The sequence below is a fragment of the Mitosporidium daphniae genome (genome assembly GCF_000760515.2).
Source record: "Mitosporidium daphniae strain UGP3 chromosome Unknown contig-7, whole genome shotgun sequence".
NCBI lineage: Eukaryota > Fungi > Microsporidia > Mitosporidium > Mitosporidium daphniae.
Window position 1 is genome coordinate 38,696 of NW_013546143.1, and position 22,763 is coordinate 61,458.

At 41.8% G+C, this 22,763-nt stretch overlaps 18 protein-coding genes across 18 annotated transcripts; 11 read left to right on the forward strand and 7 right to left on the reverse strand.

The window, feature by feature from the left end:
* Positions 1 to 374: 374 nt before the first annotated feature.
* Positions 375 to 1,909, reverse strand: DI09_7p280 (uncharacterized protein; the record flags this gene model as incomplete). The annotated part of the gene is made up of 2 exons (XM_013381222.1): positions 375 to 489; positions 717 to 1,909. The coding sequence occupies 2 exons, from the start codon at positions 1,907 to 1,909 to the stop codon at positions 375 to 377; spliced, it is 1,308 nt and encodes a 435-aa protein (XP_013236676.1).
* Positions 1,910 to 1,960: 51 nt separating this feature from the next.
* DI09_7p290 (putative pleiotropic regulator) lies at positions 1,961 to 3,039 on the forward strand (the record flags this gene model as incomplete). The annotated part of the gene is made up of 3 exons (XM_013381223.1): positions 1,961 to 2,047; positions 2,198 to 2,610; positions 2,685 to 3,039. 3 exons carry the CDS (start codon positions 1,961 to 1,963, stop codon positions 3,037 to 3,039), a joined length of 855 nt encoding a protein of 284 aa, XP_013236677.1.
* Positions 3,040 to 3,069: 30 nt separating this feature from the next.
* On the reverse strand, positions 3,070 to 4,383 carry DI09_7p300 (uncharacterized protein; the record flags this gene model as incomplete). Its single annotated transcript, XM_013381224.1, has 1 exon — positions 3,070 to 4,383. The coding sequence occupies one exon, from the start codon at positions 4,381 to 4,383 to the stop codon at positions 3,070 to 3,072; it is 1,314 nt and encodes a 437-aa protein (XP_013236678.1).
* Positions 4,384 to 4,921: 538 nt separating this feature from the next.
* Positions 4,922 to 5,636, forward strand: DI09_7p310 (thioredoxin peroxidase; the record flags this gene model as incomplete). Its single annotated transcript, XM_013381225.1, has 2 exons — positions 4,922 to 5,060; positions 5,089 to 5,636. 2 exons carry the CDS (start codon positions 4,922 to 4,924, stop codon positions 5,634 to 5,636), a joined length of 687 nt encoding a protein of 228 aa, XP_013236679.1.
* A 348-nt stretch (positions 5,637 to 5,984) lies between these two features.
* On the forward strand, positions 5,985 to 7,157 carry DI09_7p320 (uncharacterized protein; the record flags this gene model as incomplete). Its single annotated transcript, XM_013381226.1, has 4 exons — positions 5,985 to 6,332; positions 6,358 to 6,528; positions 6,558 to 6,887; positions 6,915 to 7,157. The coding sequence occupies 4 exons, from the start codon at positions 5,985 to 5,987 to the stop codon at positions 7,155 to 7,157; spliced, it is 1,092 nt and encodes a 363-aa protein (XP_013236680.1).
* Positions 7,158 to 7,180: 23 nt separating this feature from the next.
* DI09_7p330 (uncharacterized protein) lies at positions 7,181 to 7,642 on the reverse strand (the record flags this gene model as incomplete). The annotated part of the gene is made up of 3 exons (XM_013381227.1): positions 7,181 to 7,302; positions 7,332 to 7,526; positions 7,555 to 7,642. The coding sequence occupies 3 exons, from the start codon at positions 7,640 to 7,642 to the stop codon at positions 7,181 to 7,183; spliced, it is 405 nt and encodes a 134-aa protein (XP_013236681.1).
* A 122-nt stretch (positions 7,643 to 7,764) lies between these two features.
* Positions 7,765 to 8,287, reverse strand: DI09_7p340 (peptidyl-prolyl cis-trans isomerase Cyp6; the record flags this gene model as incomplete). The annotated part of the gene is made up of 2 exons (XM_013381228.1): positions 7,765 to 8,020; positions 8,049 to 8,287. The coding sequence occupies 2 exons, from the start codon at positions 8,285 to 8,287 to the stop codon at positions 7,765 to 7,767; spliced, it is 495 nt and encodes a 164-aa protein (XP_013236682.1).
* A 35-nt stretch (positions 8,288 to 8,322) lies between these two features.
* On the forward strand, positions 8,323 to 9,224 carry DI09_7p350 (uncharacterized protein; the record flags this gene model as incomplete). Its single annotated transcript, XM_013381229.1, has 4 exons — positions 8,323 to 8,488; positions 8,515 to 8,675; positions 8,703 to 8,957; positions 8,985 to 9,224. The coding sequence occupies 4 exons, from the start codon at positions 8,323 to 8,325 to the stop codon at positions 9,222 to 9,224; spliced, it is 822 nt and encodes a 273-aa protein (XP_013236683.1).
* Positions 9,225 to 10,961: 1,737 nt separating this feature from the next.
* DI09_7p360 (uncharacterized protein) lies at positions 10,962 to 11,325 on the forward strand (the record flags this gene model as incomplete). Its single annotated transcript, XM_013381230.1, has 4 exons — positions 10,962 to 10,988; positions 11,013 to 11,130; positions 11,160 to 11,231; positions 11,255 to 11,325. 4 exons carry the CDS (start codon positions 10,962 to 10,964, stop codon positions 11,323 to 11,325), a joined length of 288 nt encoding a protein of 95 aa, XP_013236684.1.
* Positions 11,326 to 11,716: 391 nt separating this feature from the next.
* On the forward strand, positions 11,717 to 12,185 carry DI09_7p370 (uncharacterized protein; the record flags this gene model as incomplete). Its single annotated transcript, XM_013381231.1, has 3 exons — positions 11,717 to 11,891; positions 11,915 to 11,979; positions 12,024 to 12,185. The coding sequence occupies 3 exons, from the start codon at positions 11,717 to 11,719 to the stop codon at positions 12,183 to 12,185; spliced, it is 402 nt and encodes a 133-aa protein (XP_013236685.1).
* Positions 12,186 to 12,891: 706 nt separating this feature from the next.
* On the forward strand, positions 12,892 to 13,218 carry DI09_7p380 (uncharacterized protein; the record flags this gene model as incomplete). The annotated part of the gene is made up of 1 exon (XM_013381232.1): positions 12,892 to 13,218. One exon carries the CDS (start codon positions 12,892 to 12,894, stop codon positions 13,216 to 13,218), a length of 327 nt encoding a protein of 108 aa, XP_013236686.1.
* Positions 13,219 to 13,233: 15 nt separating this feature from the next.
* DI09_7p390 (uncharacterized protein) lies at positions 13,234 to 13,536 on the forward strand (the record flags this gene model as incomplete). The annotated part of the gene is made up of 1 exon (XM_013381233.1): positions 13,234 to 13,536. One exon carries the CDS (start codon positions 13,234 to 13,236, stop codon positions 13,534 to 13,536), a length of 303 nt encoding a protein of 100 aa, XP_013236687.1.
* On the reverse strand, positions 13,467 to 14,246 carry DI09_7p400 (uncharacterized protein; the record flags this gene model as incomplete). Its single annotated transcript, XM_013381234.1, has 3 exons — positions 13,467 to 13,532; positions 13,567 to 13,705; positions 13,732 to 14,246. The coding sequence occupies 3 exons, from the start codon at positions 14,244 to 14,246 to the stop codon at positions 13,467 to 13,469; spliced, it is 720 nt and encodes a 239-aa protein (XP_013236688.1).
* Positions 14,247 to 14,783: 537 nt separating this feature from the next.
* DI09_7p410 (uncharacterized protein) lies at positions 14,784 to 15,388 on the forward strand (the record flags this gene model as incomplete). The annotated part of the gene is made up of 2 exons (XM_013381235.1): positions 14,784 to 14,973; positions 15,039 to 15,388. The coding sequence occupies 2 exons, from the start codon at positions 14,784 to 14,786 to the stop codon at positions 15,386 to 15,388; spliced, it is 540 nt and encodes a 179-aa protein (XP_013236689.1).
* Positions 15,389 to 15,398: 10 nt separating this feature from the next.
* Positions 15,399 to 17,067, reverse strand: DI09_7p420 (uncharacterized protein; the record flags this gene model as incomplete). The annotated part of the gene is made up of 2 exons (XM_013381236.1): positions 15,399 to 15,974; positions 16,027 to 17,067. 2 exons carry the CDS (start codon positions 17,065 to 17,067, stop codon positions 15,399 to 15,401), a joined length of 1,617 nt encoding a protein of 538 aa, XP_013236690.1.
* A 160-nt stretch (positions 17,068 to 17,227) lies between these two features.
* DI09_7p430 (uncharacterized protein) lies at positions 17,228 to 18,832 on the forward strand (the record flags this gene model as incomplete). Its single annotated transcript, XM_013381237.1, has 6 exons — positions 17,228 to 17,439; positions 17,611 to 17,765; positions 17,883 to 17,930; positions 18,154 to 18,392; positions 18,551 to 18,676; positions 18,734 to 18,832. 6 exons carry the CDS (start codon positions 17,228 to 17,230, stop codon positions 18,830 to 18,832), a joined length of 879 nt encoding a protein of 292 aa, XP_013236691.1.
* Positions 18,833 to 19,315: 483 nt separating this feature from the next.
* Positions 19,316 to 19,814, forward strand: DI09_7p440 (uncharacterized protein; the record flags this gene model as incomplete). Its single annotated transcript, XM_013381238.1, has 2 exons — positions 19,316 to 19,627; positions 19,677 to 19,814. 2 exons carry the CDS (start codon positions 19,316 to 19,318, stop codon positions 19,812 to 19,814), a joined length of 450 nt encoding a protein of 149 aa, XP_013236692.1.
* Positions 19,815 to 20,507: 693 nt separating this feature from the next.
* Positions 20,508 to 22,707, reverse strand: DI09_7p450 (uncharacterized protein; the record flags this gene model as incomplete). Its single annotated transcript, XM_013381239.1, has 2 exons — positions 20,508 to 20,657; positions 20,821 to 22,707. The coding sequence occupies 2 exons, from the start codon at positions 22,705 to 22,707 to the stop codon at positions 20,508 to 20,510; spliced, it is 2,037 nt and encodes a 678-aa protein (XP_013236693.1).
* Positions 22,708 to 22,763: the final 56 nt, after the last annotated feature.

Here is a 22,763-nt window from a genome sequence, read left to right on the forward strand (position 1 = left end):
AAAACGTCAGCATTTGCACGGATCCGCTTGCAAAGCAATTAAATTATTTTGTAATTATTTAAGGTACATGTGGTAAAGTATAGGTCATAGGCTAATCGGGATGAGCAACCTTTTGACTGTTGATTTTAACAGCCAAAATCTATTTTTTATTTCAATATTTCAGAGGGCATAGAACTTAAAACAAAAAAGACATCTTTTTTTTGGGAAACAAATAGGCTAAAAGAAAAGAAAAATTGTAACCTGCATAATATTTTGAATAAAAATTGTAACTTAGACAAGATTGTGAATAAAAATTGGGTTTAAGCCTTTCAATGATGGGGACCAAGATTGGGAAGAGAATCAATGCATGATAATAATGCCAGCGCGAAAATCTCTTATGCACAAAAATAGCATTCGCCAGGTAAAGCCCAAGTACCGCGATAAACCCCAGAAAAGTAATTTTGCGGCCGACAATAAATTTGCGCGGCAGAAAAAAGATCATAAACAAAGCTAGATAAAAGCAACGGGATGTAAAAACGCTGAAAATATTACTGGTGGTAGCCAGGTGGTTGCCTCCATAAAGTATCTGCCAATCACACCAGTAAAGCGAAAGGGATGAATAAAGAAACATAAAAAACAGACACAAATACTTTTGTAGCATTTGTTGATTTAAAGAAAATCTTTTTATCTTCGATGCTACGTATATAGATATTGCTATGCAATGCGACAATATAAACAAAGGATACGTGAGATATTGAGATGATTTGTGTTCAAAGCTAAATAAACCTGAATGATAAATTTTTGCAACCAAGGAACTAGGAAGAGTTTCACCTTCAATAGCGGATCTGATACCGCTAACGAATGCATATTCCAGCCATAAGTTGGACAATTTTAGTGCACTCTTTCGAACATAGGCGTTTTGAAAAAAATCAACCACGAAATTACAGCTATTTAATAAGAAATCTTTGTTCCGGGCAAAAATACCAGTTTTCTGTCTTAAGTGACGGCTAAAATAGCTAAAAGTCTTAATAAACACATATTTCAGAAAATAAGCGACAGCAAAAGCAACCAGGATCTTAATGAAAATGTAACCGACATCCGATTTCATTTCAACAAGCCTAGAATTGAGAATATCCACATCTCGAGAAAAAAGATCAATATTCTGTTTTTGAACAATAGGATCCTTGTAGCCTGTGTCAAAAAAGCTATTTTTGCCATCAAAACTACTAGTGTTTCCAGAAAATGTAATCACATATGGATCTTTATCTTGATTCCCTTTCGATACTTCGTAGTTTTTCTTTGGATAAAAAATAGTGGTATCACTTTTCTCACCAATGAAGGGGTTCAGGTTTAATCTCGAAGAAAAACGCCATAAAGAAAGACAGGAATTCACATCTTGAAGCGTGCTTCCAGGTAGGTTTGCAATAAGAACAGACCTGCCCATTAGCTCCATACTAGTCATTATGGATGCAGCCTCAAAATCAATAAGCATTCTAGATGAACAATCAATGATAGAAGGCTTCTGAGAATTCGAAAATTTTCGGATAGACTGGAAAATAACCAATTTAACAGAATTAATCTCAAGAACTGCCAACGAACGAGAATATTGCATATCTTTTTCTGGACCCCATATGAAAGGTCTATGATCAAACTTGCACTTTTCTTGCAAAAATATCAAAATTCCAGACCCATACGACCATTTTTGAAACAGATACATCGATGCCTGAATTGGAATGGTCACACTAACGGGATAGATGTTCTCAAGCGCTTGCTTAAAAAGCTCAACATCTGAAGATGTCCAAACATCGAAGATAACAACGCAATCAATCGCGTTTGCATTTTTAATGCTGGAAGCCCAAGACTTAATAGCATTTAACCTTTCGGGATCCTGGAGATCTGGGGAAATAAAACTCTTAACAGTAATTGACATGGTAACTTAAAATTTATTGCGACCTTGCTTTTAATTAACTTTTAATATAAAATGGAGCTCCAGGTCACTGCTAAATATAAAGATTTAAATGAAGACCGCCCCAATCCCTTGCCACATTTGAAATGGGAACTGCTGCGTGTTATTAGTGGGCATATTGGTACCGGCCCTAAATCTTAATCGGTAGGATGGGTTCGTTCGTTAGCCGTCGATGTTTCCAATGAATGGTTTGCCTCTGGCTCTGGCGATCGGACAATCAAAGTTTTTTCTTGACCAATTAATGGAATGTAGATATGGGACTTGGCCTCGGGAAATCTCAAGCTTTCCCTTACAGGGCACATATCAACAGTACGTGGCTTGGCAGTTTCGGATCGACATCCTTACCTATTCTCAGCGGGTGAGGATAAGCAGGTCAAATGCTGGGATTTGGAACAGAACAAAGTCGTTAGACATTACCATGGGCATCTATCTGCTGTATATTCACTTGCTTTGCATCCAACCTTGGATATCCTCATTACTGGAGGAAGGGACTCCGTAGCCAGAGTATGGGACATGAGGACCAAGCAACCCATCCATGTTCTGACCGGCCACACGGCAGCCGTCAATGCTGTCATTTGCCAAGCCCCTGAGCCTCAAGTAGTGACAGCCTCAAACGACTCTACCGTAAGGCTATGGGACTTGGCAGCTGGAAAAACGAGGGTGACGTTGACACATCACAAGAAAGCAATCAGAGCGCTTGCTACCCATCCCAGAGAGTATTTCCTGTGTTTTTATTTAGATACACGTTTGCTGCCGGGTCCCCAGATCGAGTCAAAAAGTATCTTTTTCCGCACGGCGAATTCCTGCACGACTTTATCGAAGGGGGCCCCCTTCCTTGTGTAATTAATGCCATGGCAATCTCTGAAGACAATGTTATGGTTACAGGGTCAGATGATGGGGCTCTCACATGGTATGACTGGCGGTCCGGCCGTGGGTTTCAGCGGGAGCAATCCATCCCACAACCGGGATCCCTTGATTCTGAAGCCGGAATTTTTGCCGCAACTTTTGATCGCTCCGGATTGCGTTTGATCACCGGCGAGGCTGACAAAAGCATAAAGATCTGGAAAGAATCGTCGACCGATTATGACCAGTAAAGAAACGAAACATTTAATTAATTAGTCAGCTTAGTTTGGCGATCGGAAATATTCGGTTCGGAAAAAGCGTGGTTCAACCTCACAAGCTGGGGGGTTAGGGAGAGAAGAGGGTGATGCGATTTTCTGCATCGTTATGAGCCATCTGCTCCATGTGTTAAGCTTCTGCTCTGACTTGGCCACAAGCTTCATGCATGGGTGAGCTGGGACATCCAACTCGGCTCCACTGCTATCTTCGTCTGTCGAGGGAATCCAAAAAACAACTCTTCCACCCACAACCAATCGCACGGCAGAAAAATCAACCAAGTCTGCATATACTTGCGACGTAGGATATGGAGCGGTTTTAGGATAAACGGGTTTCATACAATCAGCAACTTTGGAAACCAATAAGGAACTCAGGGGTGTGATTTTCTTTGCCCCAGCACGGACTCCATATGGAGGATCTGTAATGATAGCATCGAAAATTTCCAAATCGCATCGAAGTGGATTTCTCGTAATGTCGCAAATGAAGGCTCCCAATATGTTTGAAGATACGTTATATTGCCTTGCATTTGATTTAATATCCGAGTGTCCTTTCCCTCGAATTTGCCGGCCATCAATGTCGCACCCCAGTGCTAGCCCTCCAAAATATGCTCCTGTTAAAAGAAAAGAGCCTGTCCCAACAAAGGGGTCAAAGAAAAAGGATCCTTTTTTGATCAAAGCCATATTGGACATGATAAGAGACAATTCTGCGTTCATCGATGTGATCCCTATATACGACCTCTTTTTTAGATCGAACACATCAACCAAATATCTGCTACTTTGAGCCATTAGTCTTCCAAACAGCCAAATCTCTGGATCAAAGTTCCATGTTTTCGAGGAAAGGCATCCAAAAACTACAAAAGTTTCATCAGGATCTTGTAACTTAATGGGACCTTTTAGGGGTAAAAATGAAAACCTGTTGATAATTGCCATCTGCTGTTCAGCTGATAATGTAGATCCAAAGGTGTCAAATGTAAACTTGAACGAAGAAGTGGATAGGGGGGCCAACATTTCGCGAATCGTGCAAGATTTTTCAACATCAACTATAAGATCATCAACAGAGGAAGAATAACAGTAGTTCTGGTATAAATCCCGAATAAGAATAGACCGAGAAACTATCTGTTTCAGCACATCTAGCGGAATCCCGCCGATTGGAAGAAACGGGCAATATTCCAAAAAAGACAAATCGGACGGGATTTTCACAAGATCACTAACTTCAAATAGCTCTAAAAGTGAGAATAATTCTGGTAATCTAAAAGATAAATGCTGATGAGCAAATCGGAGTACAAAAGGATATTCGGGCGATAAAAAAAAATCATGATTCATTTCCAAAATTAAAAAATCGACACCTGTGAGATTCGAACTCACGCGCCCAAAGGGCACCAGCTTAGCAGGCTGGCGCGTTAACCACTCCGCCAAAGTGCCTTGCTTCTGCTAAAAAAACAGTGTATATAAAATTGTTTTATACAAAACCATGGACAACAAGCTCCATCAAAGTTCCATGCCACTCAAAGTGTCTAAGCATGCGGCCATCAATACGATGTTATCCCAATTATCACTAATATTGTGGTTATTAAACGGGGTCCCTTATTTTTATCAAAATAAAGGATAATACTTAAACTATGGCCTCCAAGTGTGCTGAAAACCTTTGAATACACCATAAATTACAGATCTTCCGACAATCCTAACCCGACATACCGCTGATTTCCTTTTGTACGATTAAAAAGCACCTCAAAGACAAATTTAAATCTTTCAAATTTTGCTGCAAACTGTATCTGTACTTTGAGAATGGGATGATAGCCGATAGTGCCATTATGATGAATTTAAATTGAAAAAATTTAGACCTGCATTGATGCCTTCTTTAATGCTTGGGGATAAATTCCCGGATTTTGAATGCCATACAACTGCAGGCGTTTTTTCGCTGCATGCTTGGGCCGAACAAAAACGGACTTTATGTCCTAAAGACCCATGGATTTTGTTTTTCAGTCATCCAGCCGATTTCAGTATTTCCGATTTCTCTTATCACTTTAGCGCCCGTTTGCACGACCGAAATCTCGCAGCTGATGAAAGAACAAGCGAAATTGGAAGCCTTGAACCTATACCCTATAGGGCTTTCGGTTGACGATCTTGAATTTCATTTGAAGTGGAGGGAACATTTATCGATTTTTTCGGGACTAAGCGCTACAGATGTGCCACCCATCATTGCCGATCCCAACGGGAAAATCGCGTCATTGTTGGGGATGTTAGATTCTTATGACCACGACCCTTCCAATGTGATTAATGGGATTCCTTTGACCGTCAGGAGTGTGTTTGTTCTTGACCATCGCATGTCAGTTAGAGCTATCTGGACATATCCGGCTTCAGTTGGCAGACTTTGGTCCGAGATTTTCCGTGTCGTAGAGGCCTTGCAGCTATCTGAAAAATACCCAATTGCCACGCCTGAATCTTGGACTCCAAACTCTGCTGTCCTTATTAGGGCCAACATCAGCACTGAAGATGCCATGCCCCTCTTGCCAAAGGACACCAAAGTTTCGGTCCCCTTTTCCGACATCCCGTACGTTCGCTTTGCTAAGCTGTGATAATCTGGGCAAACTTTCTTATTTATGAATAAACCCATCTGCCAGAAGTCGTCGTAATTACGGCACTGAGGAATATGCAGCATGATCACCACGATGGCACTGGAGGTTTGAGGGTTCCCTTTGCACGTTGGAGTTGATTGCATGCGTTGAAATAGTCGGATGCGATTTTATGCTTATGCTAGTGATGCGTGACCCTTGGTGGCAATCTTTCCCTATTGGGCAGCAATGCAGAAATCAGAACGGCCGTACACATTTTCATGCATTACCCTATTGCATGTAAATTGTCTTCACCACTAAAATGGGCAAATTCAAATTTGCGCCAATTTTTACCCGCTATTTAAGTACCATATGGTGGACGCCTACCAAAAGCTCGAAAAAATCGGCGAAGGCTCCTACGGTGTTGTATATAAGGCAAAGCATCGTCTTTCTGGCGCGCTTGTTGCGCTCAAAAAAATCCGCCTCGAATCTGAAGACGAAGGTGTCCCCGCCACTGCAATCAGGGAAATTTCGATTTTGAAGGAATTGGATCATGACAGTGTTGTAAAGTATCCCATTGCATGTTTACCCTTTAGGTTACATGATGTGGTTCATCACAATTCAAAGCTTTACCTTGTGTTTGAGTATTTGGATTTGGATTTGAAGAGATATATGGATTCCATCCGTGCTTCGGGCGGCATGAAAATGGACCAAATTAAGGTGCCTTTTTGATGCTTATGCATAGTGCTACCTGTATCAGCTGATATCCGGCATTTATGCGTGCCACAGTCGAAGGGTGCTGCATCGCGATTTGAAGCCTCAAAATTTGCTAATAGATCGAGAGGGCTCCTTGAAGATAGCCGATTTCGGCCTGGCCAGGGCATATGGCATTCCGATGCGCACATTTACGCACGAGGTGATTTTCGTTTTGTAAATGTATGTCAGGTGGTTACGTTGTGGTATAGAGCCCCAGAGATCCTTCTAGGGGATAAGCATTACACCACGGCGATGGATATTTGGAGCATTGGTTGCATTTTTGGCGAAATGGTTCTTCAAAGCCCCCTGTTCCCCGGGGATTCCGAAATAGATGAGCTTTACAAGATATTCCGGTACATCATGTTTATTGATTTTAGAATTCTCGGAACCCCTTCCGAGGAGAGCTGGAATGGCGTGTCCACACTGCCCGAATACAAAACACTATTCCCCCAATGGCATCCCCAAGCGTTGTCAAAAGTTTTGCCCCAACTGGACATTTATGGGCTTGATCTTTTATCGGTATTGATTGCATAATAACCCCGACAGCGAATGTTGCAATTTGACCCGGCAAAACGAATCTCTGCCAAACAGGCACTGCAGCATCCGTTTTTCAACGATATCAACATCCAAAGCTCAAGTTTTGCCGAATCCACCAGCATGCTTTCGGAAAATGGTGCGGCATTTTCATTTAATCGACTAGTTAAAACCGCTAACCACTCTGCCCCCAACGGCAGCTATAAAGCCGGAAAACACATGGCAGCTGAAACGGTTGCATCCGACTGGACATAGAAACAAACAATAAATAACGTCGATTATTTATTTTTCTTTACTTGGCGAAGAAGCGATCTAAACTCGGTTTTTGATTTCGGATTGATGTTCCTATCTTTCCATGTGCTTTTCCGCAGTTTGACAGGCCTACTTCCAATGTATTTGCCTACGCAATTATATAGCGAGCCAATGTACCATTCATTTCCTTCATGGCGCTGATAAAATCATCAACTTTGGCGAAAGAGACAAAACCGTAGCCCCTTGACTTTCCCGTTCGTTTTTCTCGGATCACACGAGCCTTAGAAAAAGAAGAATACCGAGAAAAGGCCTTCTCCAAATGCTCATCACCGACCTCGACCCCAAGGTCTCCGCAAAATATCCTAAAGTCATCTAAACAAATAAGCGATGCCATTTATACTTGGATCCCAATCTGAAAGCGTCTCATCAACCCAAACCTCGCCACCGGCTTTTCGTAACGGCTTGGTCTCGCTTTTTGGCAAATTCATGGATTTAAAATGTTTGAAGAATGTAAATTCAACTTTCACGCCAATTTATTAGCGAAGCTACCTGCGTGCCAATTGGATGTTGCGACGACACCTGAACGCGTGGACCCAACCGGTGTGTTCAATTAGATGCTCTGGCTTTTGCCGCCGCCGCCGCCGCTTGCTAGCCGCTTAAAACGAGGATTCATGGTGGACGATGATATTACATGGTAATCCTTCAGCTTTGACAGCGATTGGGAAAAGTCTACATGGATCCTTCGATCGTCAATTAACACATTTTCCATCTTTTTGTACGCCTCTTCACATGACTCTTTGGATTCATACTCAATAAAGGCATATTGCAGGCTTTGGCCAGTCCTTGGGTTCCTTATTATCTCCAGACTATCGAACAGATCAGCATAACGCCTACCTTTTAATTGGGCCAAACCTCGAGAATATCAGTTCGAGGTCTTCATCTTCCGTGACAGGGTTAAGTTTACATACAAACAGAACATTTTCTGGCGGCGCCAAATTTGCAGACGGAACGTCTCCCAAGATTTCCAACGTCACCGCACGCGACGAGGCATCTCGCGCTCGTCGCGCAGCCTCTATTGCCGCATCCAGCTCGGCGTCCGATAATTTGGAATAGTCTTTCCGTAATTTAGACATCAAATTAAAATTTTCAATTTTCCAGTTTGTTTACCATGGCGCTCGTATGCCTTACTGGATATCCATGCTCCGGTAAAACCACCCGGGCCAAAGAAATAGAAGGCCTGCTTTTCAATTCAGAGCAAATAAAGGCGAATAACATGTCCGTTCGTTTATTGTCCGAATCAGATTTTGGATACAACCCAGAGTCTACTCCATTAGGTATGTGGCTTTATCCCAATTTTGAGACTTTAGATCGGAAAAATCTGTTCGGGAATCTCTTTTGTCTGCTATTGAACAAAGGCTTACAAAAAACACGATTGTAATCGTTGATTCTAGTAATGAACTGAAAAGCATGCGATACCAAATGTCTTGTTCCGCAAAAACAATGGGCGTTCCCCATTTAGTGGTAACCTGTACTTATTGATTATCCAAGATCCAAATATCAACATCTGAGGCCAATTGTAGCGTTTGGAATGTCAAAAGACGATCCGAATCGCTCCCATCTTATGCTGATTCCATCTTTAAAGAATTAATTAATCGCTACGAATTTCCAAACCCCGCCGTGCGATGGGATTCTCCCCTTTGGATTGTGAATCCCCAAGATGCATTTCCTATTTCTGAGATTCTTGCTGCTATATTGGATGCAAGGAAAAATACTAGCAAAAAGCCGCATGCACCCACTCAGCCGGTACTTGTTTGCTGCATTTATTCTTAGAAATTGCGTCAATCTGGATCGTACCTGCAATCAGTTGATATAATTATCAACACTTCGGTCCAAGAATTAGAAGAGGCGTTTAATAGAAACGAAAAAGAACGCATCCTGCCATCTGTCCTGCAACGAAAGAAAAAAGAATTTCTGCACCAAATTAAGTTAAATCCCATCCCATTGGATTCAAATGGAAATGGTTCTGATTCCAAGGTAAAATCGGCCTTTCTCGATTACGTTTATTTATGAAATACTTACAATATAATAAATGGTTGGTCCAGGTGTGGGAATATTCTCCCACATAGCCCACCACAAACCCTAGCCCTAATCGTTAATTTCGTATTTTAAATTCAATTCTTTAATTAAGGGCAGACAGATACACAGTAATGCTGATCAAAAAATAGGACGGCTGATAATTAAATTTATTTGAAATTGTTGATTGGATCAGTAATCATTGAACGGGCCCCAAATTCTCATTAGAAGAAATGTTTTCAGAAAACCGCTCACTTCAATAAACATTCAAACATTCGGATTTCCGATCGTTTTGATTACCATTTTTGTTCTCCCATCAATATATGATGATACCGCAGAGAATGGCGTACAATAGACATCAATATATAGACTCCACTCGCTCGATTGGATCCGCTCCTTATTTGCCAAGAACATGATCAAGATCCATATCTTAATTTCCTGCGAGGCGTCGCACATCATAGAGACACGCCAATTTTGATGTGCTGTATTTTAGTTGCATTTCAATCCGTTGTGCCGATTCTATATCCTTATTTTTAGGGGATTGTCTTTTATTCAAGTGAAAGATCATTTGAAATTCTAAAAGGTATGCCACTTTGGAACGTTCATGAGTGGTTAGCTCAATATTTGCTGGCGAAGCGTATAAAAACTTTAGGATACTTATTGCGATTTCCCCAGTTGCTTTAAGTATTTGTTTGGTCTATAACCCTTTATGAAGGATGATATAAAAGTTCGGAGTGCATCCTTATGCCTTTTGGATTTATCTCGCATGTTTTTACGTCTTCACATTGTCGAGGTGAGATTTGCGGTCCTCTTTATGGATATCAAGTCCAAATAATTCTTTGTCAAAATGAAATTGCCTGTCTATTTGTTTTTAGCATTTTCGCGGGATCTTCCATTAATTACTTTGGCTATTACGACAATGAAGTTAAAGGTAAACATCGAGCTTTTCAACTCGATAAAAATGGGCACTCCAATTTTTTCAACACTAACCAAGGTAAAAGGGAAAGTACAAATGAAGGCATCACTGCACCTCCGTTCTTATTTTTAGCCACTAGCCATAGTCTTTCCCCTTTTTTGCCCTTACTCAAAGGAAATAATGACGAGAAACATCATCCACAAACATCACCCAGAAACATCACCCACAAACATCACCCAGAAACATCATCCACATCCAATGGTGGTGAAACCTGAATTTTTATTGGATCGAAATTCTCTGGATCTTATAGGGATACTACTCTTGATTCTTTTACCATAGACGCTTAATAAATTCATACATCGCCAAATGATATCCATCACGGCATCGATGCAACGAGCATCGTCACACTCTTGATTTTTACTAGAGCGAATGCTGGGTATATCCACCCCCATTTTCATTGATATGACACAATTTTTTTCAAGCGAAATGTTGCTGCATCTGCTTCACATATCGTTACTGGACATAAACCGTTTACCGCGACGATGCTACACATGCCACCGCCTCCTTAGCCTTATGGGCTTTCATCTGTGTACTGGAGTTAGAATGTTGTTCTTTTCCTCGCTTCTCGTCAAAGATTTACCAGATTCTTTATGACATCAAAAACGCGATTTCTGAAAGCCGTAAAAAATTTCTCAAAAATTTCGTACTAATATTTTTCCCGATTTAAGTGCAGGCTCCAAATTAACTCTGGTGGCCCAACCCTAAATTAAATGCAATACAGCATTTCAAAATCTGCAATTTTTATCATTGCAAGTTTAATGTCAGACCCATCATCGACGGGAAATGTATTCTGTATTGGTTTACCGTAGACTGCGTTCTGTAGAGCCGCAGAGGAGGTCAAAAACTTGCAGAAAAAGCCTTCAGATAGCGATCTTTTAAAGATATATGCTCTTTATAAGCAAGGGATAGAAGGCGATAACACTACAGGTAGGAAATATGCAAATATTAACTCTCAGCTAAGCCTTCGTTTTATGATTTTAAAAACGTTGCAAAGTGGAATGCTTGGTCTGAGCTAAGAGGTTTTCATGGTTATGGCTAAATCAAATTGTAGAACTGTCAAAGGAGGACGCACAAAAAAAATACATTGCACTTGTGGATTCGCTTAAGACGGCTCCCCAATAAAGGATACCCAAAATTTCAGGCAATTTAAGTGGCACTAAAATTTAAATGGACGTGCAATCTATTTTCATTTGTTTATGGTTCAATTCGACAATCTGAAGGTGCGATCTATTGGCATAAATGGTTACTAGGATGAGCTGAAACGCCGTGAACATATAGTCCAGAACGAGTTGGACCTTTTAAGGGACATTAAAGAGTTTTTCAAGGACTATTGCTCACTGGAAAGGGATCATGTGAAAAACCTTGATACGCTTGTAAAGAAACATTCCACTCGCATTGACCAAAGAAAGGCGTATGATTCTGCTTCAGAGTTTTGTCCCATTTTTGATTCTATAGATCTTGGTTTTCGGTGTGGCGTTTTATCATAGCCGAGCTATTGTCCACCGCTAAAGAGATGCAAAAGGCTTTGGAGGATGAGATAAACCCCACTTTCGAATCTATTAAAAGATTTCACAAACAGCAGGACGATCTTTTCCGAAAATTTACTCAATTTCAACACGACTTGATCGGCCTTTGCGAAAAGCAAATTGCGGATTGCGACAAGGTCTGTGATCGACGTTCTTATGATTGTAGAATAGAACAAGATATATAGACTCGTATCTTTCGCTGAACAAGGCCGAAAATTCGACTGGAGAGCCCTCTGTCAAAATGGAAAAGGTATGCCCCACCTCCCCATGTATGTTTATGTGTAGAAAATACAGGATCTCGCCTACGACTCGCAACTTAAGAAAATAAATTATGTCTTGGGAAATTCGGCAGCAAATGCATCGCTCCAGTTCTTGGTGAAGACGTATCTGCCTGAGATTGAAGAGGTTCGTTTTAATCCATCTGATAGCAGTGGATCTCGGAGGGCATCGACGTAAGGATTCTGAAAATGCAGAGCCTGTGGATCACCATTTCCGAAGCATTGGCTTGCTCATCGAAGAAATCGGTAGAATGCTGGGCAAAGATTAGCGAAAAGTGCAACGCCATGAAGCTGGTCAAGGAAACCGACTACTCTGTCCTGGATATGGAAATGGATTCCAAACTTACATTTGTAAATAACTATGACCCGACGGACTCGGTATTTTGGTCTTTGTAACGCTCAGGAGCTTCTTTCCACACAAGTTGACATCCGGCCATATTTGATGAACTTGTACTCTCAAGTGCTACCAAAGTTGCAAGAATCGCAGGAGTCGCTGCAGAATCGACAAAAGGAGATCCAGGGCCTCAATGCCCTGAAAGCTGCCTATAAGAGCGGCGCAACCAAAAGCTCCGATTATGACCAAATATACTTGGTAATTTCGTTCGCATATGATGACACCTTAGTCATGGTTTGATATCAAAAGGCAGTACCTGTCCAATATTATGTCCATTTCGGCCAACGAAAACCAAATAGATCACCTAAAGAGTTACCTGGGAAATGGTAGGATCGGTCTTTTCACGTTTATTGATTGCTAGCTTCTCTTGATCAGGGGAAAGCACATCTTTTTAAAGCATCGTCATTTGCCTCTTCTGCCCAATGTAACTTTTGCCTGAGCTCGATTTGGGGACTGTCCAGGAGCACTGGATACATTTGCGAAGGTAAGAATGGCCTTTCATTTTGCCAAAGACTGTGGATATGTGTGCCATTTTAAATGTCAACCAAAGATTCTCGATTATTGCGGCCGAGTTACCAACTCCTCCATCACATCGAATTCCTCTTCAAAGAAAAAGCTGGGCTCCACCGCCCATTTTCCAGTCAACACTAATGAGCTAAATTCCTACCATGACCTCAAGGGTAAGGCGGTGAAGGCAAAATTTGCATTTGCCTCCGATGACCCCGAAGAAGTTTCCATTTCACTTTCAGATGTGCTGCTCATTGTTGATGGGGTTTTAGATAACGGATGGATCAAGGTTCCCTTGCAGCCTCGTTGACTTTAGGTTTCAAGAATGTCCGACAATGTGACCGGCTTCGTCCCATTCAATTACTTGGATGTATACAAGGAATTTCCTATTCTGGAAACTGGTATTGGAAAAATAGCCGAGTCATTTCTACTAGTCAAAGCCATGTACTCCTATAGTCCTGTGGAAGCAGACGAATTGTCCTTTCTCATTGGGGACCAGATCCAGGTGCTCGAAAAGTTTGACGATGGCTGGTGGCTTGGTAATTCTTTGGCTTCTTTTCATAGGTCGCTGCAACGACTGTCAGGGCGTGTTTCCCTCAAACTATGTGGCATAATCATTTTAGACTAAAAAATAAAATTTATTGAACTCGCGTTACACCACCAGTCGGTAAGTAACGTAGCGGCCTGCTGTCTCGGAGGTGCGAATAATTTTAATAACTTGGCCCCTTCTAAACCCATAGTATCTTGAGACCGGGTCCGAAGACAAGATGCGAGGGAGCTGGGTATCTTTGAGGCGGCTGGACGTTAAAATAATCAGGCTTACTATTTGTCCAAAAGCTCTTTTCTTTCGTCATCGTTGAGAAGAATATGAGGGGGAACCAATTGATGCTCAGTAATGTTTACAAGGAGCTCTGTCTCTTTAAACTGCTCGAGAATGTATTTGGGCGCCATTTGCTGCATCACCTTTTCGGCAGAGGGCGTCAGCGAATTTCTGTAAATGATGATGGCCTTGAAGACACCCTGTTCAACCATCTTTTCGCAATATATGCGGATCGGCTTTACACCAACAGAAAGGTCGTCTGGGAAAAAGATAAACAGTTGATCCGATGAATTCTCTTTTTTTTGCACCAAAAATGTCAAGGCCGAACGGCTAAAGTAAGTAAACAGCTTCAATGCATACTCTGTGACGATCCCTCCACGGCCAAAGGTGTGTGTGAAATCTTGTAAAGACATGTCCAACTCGGATTGGCTTACTATGTATCCCCTGTCATGGACCATATGGTGGATCGTTTTATGAACCCTCCAAAGCTTTGCAGTTTCCCTTTCCGATTGATCCATTTTAAAAAAGAAAATGAAAGTGAAAATGAAAAACAAAACCAAAGTGAAAATAAAAGTTTAAATTATTGTTTGATGGGAATTTTCCCAAAACCGCTAGCAGATCGTGCAATTTTGTCATTGTCTCCATCATCGAAAAAGTGTGGGGACTTTTTGGATCGATATTTGCAGAATCTGATTACGAACAATGTTCTCAAATTTTCTCCAAAAGGCATACATTCATTAGCGGTTGCCTTTCTGAATGCAAAAGTAACATACCACGTTTGAATTCTCCGTTAGGGGCGCATATTGTTTGATGGAATTCTATATAGACCCTTGCCACACTGTGAAGCATACATTGGGGATGGCGCTTTTTTACTTGATATTCACCGATCGACAGAGCTGCCATTGTTGGCCCACCTGAACTCGTATATTTTGCGTCAGGAGGTCAAGATTGAGAATATTTCTCCCCAATATTCGGTGTTTGTGTCGCAGACAAACGAAAATCCGCAAGCCCTATTTGAGGATCCTCGATCTCCGTTACTGGGATATCGGGGAATCATGCGAAAGATGGCTTCTCTAGATATCAACAATCAAATGCCTCGTTGTGAAGACTCTAGTTCAAAAGGCCTTGCATTTGATGCCGTTTATTCGCTAAAGAGGATTCTATTGGGCTGTCCAGAACTTCCGTTTGACATGGTTTCTGGCTCTTCCTTGCCCTTTGAATGCAATTTGGATGTTTTCAACTTTAGTAGGTTTCCGATGGTTTTATGTAACGCCTAGTTGATTTCCACAAGGGATGCTACTTGGGGCAAGAGCTGACCATCCGGACCAAACATCAGGGGGTCATTCGGCGAAGATACATTCCCGTAAAGCTTCTCTCTGATCCGGCACACGAATTGTCAGTACCAGCTTCGCTTTGCGATCATGACTTGTGTATATATTTAAATGGAGAGCCCAGCAAATGTTACAATGCATTTTCTTCTCCCATCGAGTTCAAAGGAGGAAGATTGGTGTCTTTGCTGGGATCGATCGGACTGGCCAGGATGAGCCTTAACGAAGTTGAAAATGCGGATCCCATATGGCCGATTCTCGTCAACGGCGAGAAGCGGTATGTCAAGCCCATCTTACAGCATGTCAAAAGATCAAACGTTTATTGCAAATAAATTTAAAGCACTAATACTGAGGGAAATGTCTGCAAAAGGCAGATATCTTATCCTCTGGCAGCGACAGCAAGAGCGTCTCGAGGCTCGATCCAGAGCTACAGTTAAACAGGAGTAAAGCAAACCTTGCCAATGTGGCTTTAGATCGCTCTAACAGCCAATATAGCAGCATACGAATGGGGCGGCCACTCATTCCCTTTGAAAGAACGCCATCTTCAGAAGACACTTGCATTGTTCCTGCAATGTCCAGATGGGCCCAGACCTGCCCATCGTCAACAAATTCTTTCAGAAATGCAGCGGCCGTACAGGCTCCGCCACCGCGCAAGCTAGAGGCGTTCTTGATGTCAGCAACGGAAGAGTCCATTAGTGGGCGATAGTCGTCCCACAAAGGCATTCGCCATATGCGATCACCAGAGGAATATCCGGCCTCCTCCATCTCTTTGAACAAATTGTCGCAGGTGGAAAAGATGGCTGAAGTGGCCGATCCAAGAGCAACGCCAATGGCGCCTGTCAACGTAGCAGCGTCAATAATAACGGATGGCGAATATTTTTTGATGAACACCAGCGCGTCGGCCAAAATTAGCCTACCCTCCGCATCGGTATTGTCAATCTTTGGTAAGCAAATGTGTATATCATCATACCTCGATGGTCTTCCCATTGCTGGCAGTGATGACGTCTCCAGGCTTGGTGGCTGTGCCGGAAGGCAGATTTTCAGTCAATGGAATCACAGCAACAAGATTAATAGGCAGCTTACAGAAGGCAGCCGTAATGAACGAGGTCGCCATAATTGCAGCCCCCTGCATGTCTGCTTTCATGTTGGCCATGTTGGCGGCCGGCTTGAGAGAAATACCTCCAGCATCAAAGGTTACTCCCTTTCCCACTAACCCGATGGGAGATTCATCTGCAGATGAAAGGCCATTTGCATCTCGGCCTTGGTACTCCATTATTAAGAACTTGCAGGGTTCTGCTGATCCCTGGGATACAGAGAGAAAGGAATTCATTCCCTGCTCCTTGGCCCATGATGCATCTTTGGCTTCTATTTTTACATGCGAAGAAATGTGCGACAGATGCTCTTGTGCAAATTTTTGTATCACTTCCACAAATTTCGAGGGCGTGCAAATATTTGCCGGCGTGTCGGCCAAGTATCGTGTAACGTTCTGAGCAGACGCCATAATGAAGCCACGTTTAAACGATTGGATATCATTGGCAGTGCACACAGGAGCCATTTTAAACGACAGAGATTTGCAGTTCTCGGAAAACTTGAGGTAAGAATAAGACGAAAGGATGGCGCCTTCGACTGCAGCTTGAGAATCCGAAAAGGTATCAAGAATGTACTCCTTGACGCCCTGGCTTGAAAGCAATCTTACTCCATTTGCCGCCGCCTTACGAACAGATTCTCTTTTCTCGTAAAGAGAACGGGGGGTTGAAGAGTTTCCAAGGGAAATTGCCGCAAGTTGGAATGGAAGCGACGAGTCAATATTGTAGAGGATCCGACGTTCATCTTTCTTTCCTTCAGCATTGGTTTTTTCAAGCAGGGTTTTGATCGAGCCCTTGGCTTCGGTGGATAGAGTCGTTGATGAAACGGAAATATCAGGCGTCCCTGCAGATGGTCCCGACGTGGGCTTATCGCAAAAATATCCGGTAATAAACCCTTGGTGAAGAGGAATTGGTGACGATGACATCGAAAAAAAGAGGCGATTCCGATTTGAAACCTTCTGCAAAATGGCTCGATGCATTCTCTATTTATACTTATGTGGTGTTGATTGATGCAATTTAGTTTGCGCTAAATTGATTAAAGGCGGGATGATTTTCAATTTATAAAGTTGATTTTTTTATTTCAAAATGAATTCTGTCAATCCAAAGCCGTTTTTAAACAGTTTGGCTGGACACATGGTTCTTGTGAAGACGAAATGGGGCCACTCGTACAAGGGGACCCTGATCTCCATCGATTCATACATGAACCTACAGCTCCAAAATACGCACGAACAGGTGCCCGGTGCTGATGTTGCAACCGAGCCAGAAAGCTCCACAATGCTCGGAGACGTTATGATCAGGTATTTCTTTTTTCATGTTGACATTAGATGCAACAATGTCCTGTATGTTAAATCTGCTTAAGCGGCCGTTCATCGGCTACCTGATGTCGCTCCCCTATGTTCTGGATTAGTTATTAAATTTCATGTAAATTTTAAATGGCGATTTTTTATACTGCACAATATGAATGAAAGCCGCAATGACCTGATTCAATGGATCAATGATTTGTTGTCATTGAACGTTACCAAAATAGAGCAACTGGGCACCGGGGCGGTCTATTGCCAGATCATGGATTCCATATATGGTACCGTTCTTTTTTCTCACCAAAGGGGATGTTCCCTTGCACAAGGTGAAATTCGACGCCAATCAAGAGTTTATGTACATTCAAAACTTTAAAATTCTTCAGCTCTCCTTCACCAAGCATAACATCTTGAATGTGTGTCCCTTATTCATTTTTACTGGCTAGGCAATACCTGTGGAAAGGCTGATCAAGATGCGATTTCAGGACAATTTGGTAATTCGCAGCAGGCTTACGGTGATTAGGAATTTTGCCAATGGATAAAAAAATATTGGGATTCATATTTCCAAAACCAAAGCTACGATCCTGTTGCTAGAAGGAGCTCATGCTCCAACGCCCCGATTTTCCATATTTCGGACAGGCCTGTGGCGTCAAATCGAAATTCTGGCGGCGAGCACAGAGCCTTTCGGAGTACGCGATATTTTGTATAATTGAGTAGCTACTGTTGCACCCAAGTCTGTTGCTCTTAATCCCTGCTCAGTCAATAATGCCGGGAAAATGAGCGACCTAGCACAGCAGGTTGCCGACCTGACACAGTTGACGGCCGAGTTAAAGCTTAATTCGGAAAATATGGAGCGAGAAAGAGATTTTTATTTCAACAAGCTCCGTGAAATTGAAATTTTACTTCAGCGGGAATCAACCGAAAGCGACATATCAAAAGAAAAGCTAACCGGCCTCGTTATGTCCATTCTTTATAGTACCGAATAAAATGCAATTCAGCTTTCAACTTTGAAATTGCATTTTACGGCAGTTTCTGGATTTTTCTTTGAATTTGTTATCTCCGTAAATGAACTTGGCCAATTCTGTACGTCCATGTTATATGTATTGACTTTCAGTTGATTGGTAAACGCATTCTGCCCCTTCTGGACCGTGTTGTGATTCGCAAGCCCAAGGCCCTGGAAAAGACAGCGTCTGGCATCTTAATCCCTGAAAAGAGCCAAGAATCCATTAGCCACGGCGAGGTTGTTGCTGTTGGACCTGGAGACAAGGTTGCTTTTGCGCTCGTCTAACTTTGGTAGGATTACAAAATGGTCCTAGTTCCTGGCGATAAAGTGGTCCTTCCAACATACGGCGGCACTCAAGTTAAGCTCGGTGATGAGGTACCACTTTGCTTCTGACCTTTAGATGGTATTTATTTTCCGTGAAAGCGAAATCCCTGGAAAGCTCATCGAATAAATTGACAATTGTTACGATTTTGGCTGTCAATAAATCATATCGTGTACACTGTATTTTAATCCAAATGACCAGCCGATGGTTCGCAAAAAAGAGGCAATTTTTAAGCAACTTGACAAGTTATCTGATTGCGTACCGCAATGTTGAGCGTAACACAAAACACAACACCAAAGGCAGCGTAAACTTTGGTATTTTTGGATCTTCCTTTGGCCGTTTGAAGAGCTCTTCTCATGGACGCTGTGTTAAGAAATCCAATGCTTTGCATTCTTCTAGCCTTACCGCTTTTGATGGGAGGTCTGTTTTTCATGCCGAAACCACATGATTGAGCGGAAATTCTTTTGGATGTATTTAAGGTTTATGAGGGAACTATTGCTTCCCTAAATAACAGTGACACGCAAGTGAACAAAATTAAATTTAAAAACCCATCAATGGCAATGATTATTTGGTGCACCGTTCCAAATGCACTGAGCGCTATGAAAATATCGAAAAGCCTTGTTGAGTCCAAGCTTGTTGCATGTGTTAACATCGTTCCGGGCATCAAATCTGTTTATCAATGGGAAAACAAAATACAAGAGTCCGAAGAACAACTTTTATTCATCAAAACGGGGGAAGAACTTTTCCCCCAAGTCAGGGACAACATACTGAAGTTGCATGAATATGAGGTACCTGAAATCATTGGGGTTCCAATTACTCATGCACATCAGCCATATTTGGACTGGATATTGTCTTCAACTAAAAAAGTAAATTAGTTGCGAAAATAAAATATAAATTTTTGGTCTCATGCTGGAGTTCTTTGGCGCTCCTGAATATAGTGTGCCTCCACTCCCGCTAAAAGTGGCAGACGCAGTTGGTGGGAAAATAGCTAATGCTACCAATAATATTACGGAGCCCTTTAACATCCTCACAGGTACCGGTTTGATGCCCTGATCCTTTAGGAGCTCTTCCTTCGCCCGTTGGATCTTGTCTGGTTGAACATGGCAATACCAAAGTGATTGCTACGGTCAATGGACCATATCCTCTGCCCAAATCACAACAAGAAGCATCAAGAGCTGTTTTAAGGGTACGCGTGTTGCCCTCCGCCGTTTGCTTTGAGGCAATGACGCCCGAAGCGATTCAAAAGACCAAGCTGTGCTCATCCATTTTACAAGACATTTTGAAAGTCTCGTTCGAGTCCGTGATAATGCTAGATAGGCATCCTAGAATGGCGATTGAGCTTGATGTACATATATTGGGCGATCATGGTGATGTATTGATGGCTGCCACGGTTGCATGTAGCGCCGCATTATCCCAGTCACAGGTCCAAATGCTCGATTTGCTCATCGGCCTCTCGATCTCTAATTCCGCATCAAAGGGTGGCATCAAGTTGGAGGGCTTCCAAAACTCCATAAACGTGACCTATGCCCCCACCCTTTGTAAGTATGCCTCCATATATGGGATGGGCGCACTTCAAAAAAATGAATTTCAAAAAATTGATTCTGCAGTCAGAGAACAGGCAAATTTTATTACAAAGCTTTTAAAAAAGTCGCTCTTATCGTATGCAGATGCTAACAAATGAATAAATATTTGGACCAGTAAATGTACAAGTGTAAATCTGGCCGTTCAAAATGGGTGTACTTAATTTCACTTTGAACAAATCTTGGCTGCTATGCCTTGAATCATGCCGGTGATTTCGCGTTCCTTTTCAAGCAAATTTTGCAACTCGTTTGCCTTTTCCTCAAAAGTGGCGGCGGTTTTCTCCAATTCCAGCAGCTTTATTTTCTGGTCATCACACTATACATTAGAATTACTTATGCCTACTTCTGCTTGACATATGGACAATAACCTCTCTTGATCTTGGTACCCAATTTTCTGAATACCAAGCTCATTTTGGAGATTGGACAATGCATTCTTGCAAAATAGCAGCTATTTGGTCAGATAATTATATCACGCGTACCTCTGATTGGTGACTTTCATCCAATGCCTTCAGTTCAACTATGGCTTCCTCTTTCAACAAGACTTTGCGTTCAAGATGTGATATTTTCACCTTCAAGTCGTCACATTCGGAGGAGATTTGGCCAATTTCAACAGAAAATAAATTTTCGTTGGAAGATTTTTCGCTTAAAAAGGCTTCAAGATGAGCTTCATGCTGAGACGTTAAAGCACGGTTTTCACAAATGCTTCTTTCAAGCTCCTTTTCTAAATTGGATATAAAGGCGGACTTTTCTTCCAATTTAAGCGTAAATTCATTAAGAAGATTATTTTTCTCCGCTTCGAATTGATTGATAAGAAATTGCTTTTCAGACACTACCTTTTCCAATTGATTGCCAAGACATTCCTTTTCAGAGACGATCTTTTCCAGTTCATTGCCAAGACATTCTTTGGCAGAAATAATTTTTTCCAATTCTTCGACAAGATCTCTATTGAGGGATTGTAGCGAACAAACTTTTTCCTCTAGCCCTGCCAATTCTACATCAGAAGACCCGATCATGAGTTCTTTTTGTTTAAGCTCGCTTCTTAAATCAGAAATTAGAATCGAATTTTCTTCCAGAAGATTGGCTGACGCTTCGTTTTGGGCAGATAAATTGCATACCAAACTTTGGTGCTCAATTAGATTTTGTTCCAAAGATACCATATTTACAGTTTTTTTGTCGAGTTCTGAAGAAAGTTGGTCTATAACGCTCTTGCTATTCCTCAACTGGCCCTTTAGCTGGTCAACAACTTCAATGTAATTGATGCTTTGAAGTGTATTGTCATCAAGCGAACTCAAATCGATTATCTCGATGTTGTTGAAGATAATTTCTGCAAAGTCAAGCAATTTTGGCTCAAGCATCCCGACATTGGTTAGCAAAGATTTTGGGCAAAAGTGCTTCAGTACGTGATATTGCTCCAGCAAAAGTAAATTTTCAATTTTCTGGAGGCCAAATTTGAGCGAGGAAAATGGCGAATATGCAGCCGGATCTTCAAAAAGCAAGCGGGAATTCTCATCGCTAGACATGGAAAGAAAATACTCTTGTAAAGCTAAATGAAGGGAGCGCAAAAAGAGATATGAAATAATGAACGAAGAGTAAAAGGAATTGAGGTACTGACAAAATTGGGCCAAAAGTGAACCGTTCAAAGGTCTAGCGGCCAATTCAAGTTGGGAAGAAATCGATTTAAATTGGAAAAACGCAGTGGAGCACGTTTCGAAGCATATTTTCTTGATAGCATCTGCAATCAATTGAAAAAACGTTTCCAAACAAGCGGGCTCGATCGAAATGCAAGAAATTGCGGAGAACAACACCTTGAAAGCCTTAGAAAACATACTATCCTCAGCTTGGCAATAAAGAGAAAATGGAGAATTCATCCTCAAAAAGCAGCGCTCTTCCAACAAATCACGTCCAAAAGAGAATGGAGTCAAAGGCAGATTATCACGTATGATTTCAACGACCGAATGGAATACTGCGGGAAAAATCAACACCACAAATTGACCCTTTGTACTAACAATGCAGTCAAAAAACTCACGAAAGAAGGCCTGATTGCGAAAAATGTGCGAACACTTTTTTTTGAATTGCAGCAAAAAGGTCTTTTCCTTCATCCTAGTGATGATGGGAGTGATTTGTTGCTCTGGAAACACCACTGACGTTAAACAGACCATTAGCATGGAAATGATATAAAAATTGTTATCTTCTGACGCTTCGGTGGCAATTAGCTCATCCAGCAATCGATTCATCAACGGGGATAACTTTTGCAAAATTTCGAAAAAGACCGGGGAATCTTTTGATGAAAATAACGGCAAAAACGATTTGAAGAAGCTTCGGATATTCTTTTGAATGGCATATTTTTCGGATAATTGATCTTGCATTGCAAGCGAATTGAAAAATAAGCAAGTAGAAACCAGCAACAGCTGTTCATATTGAC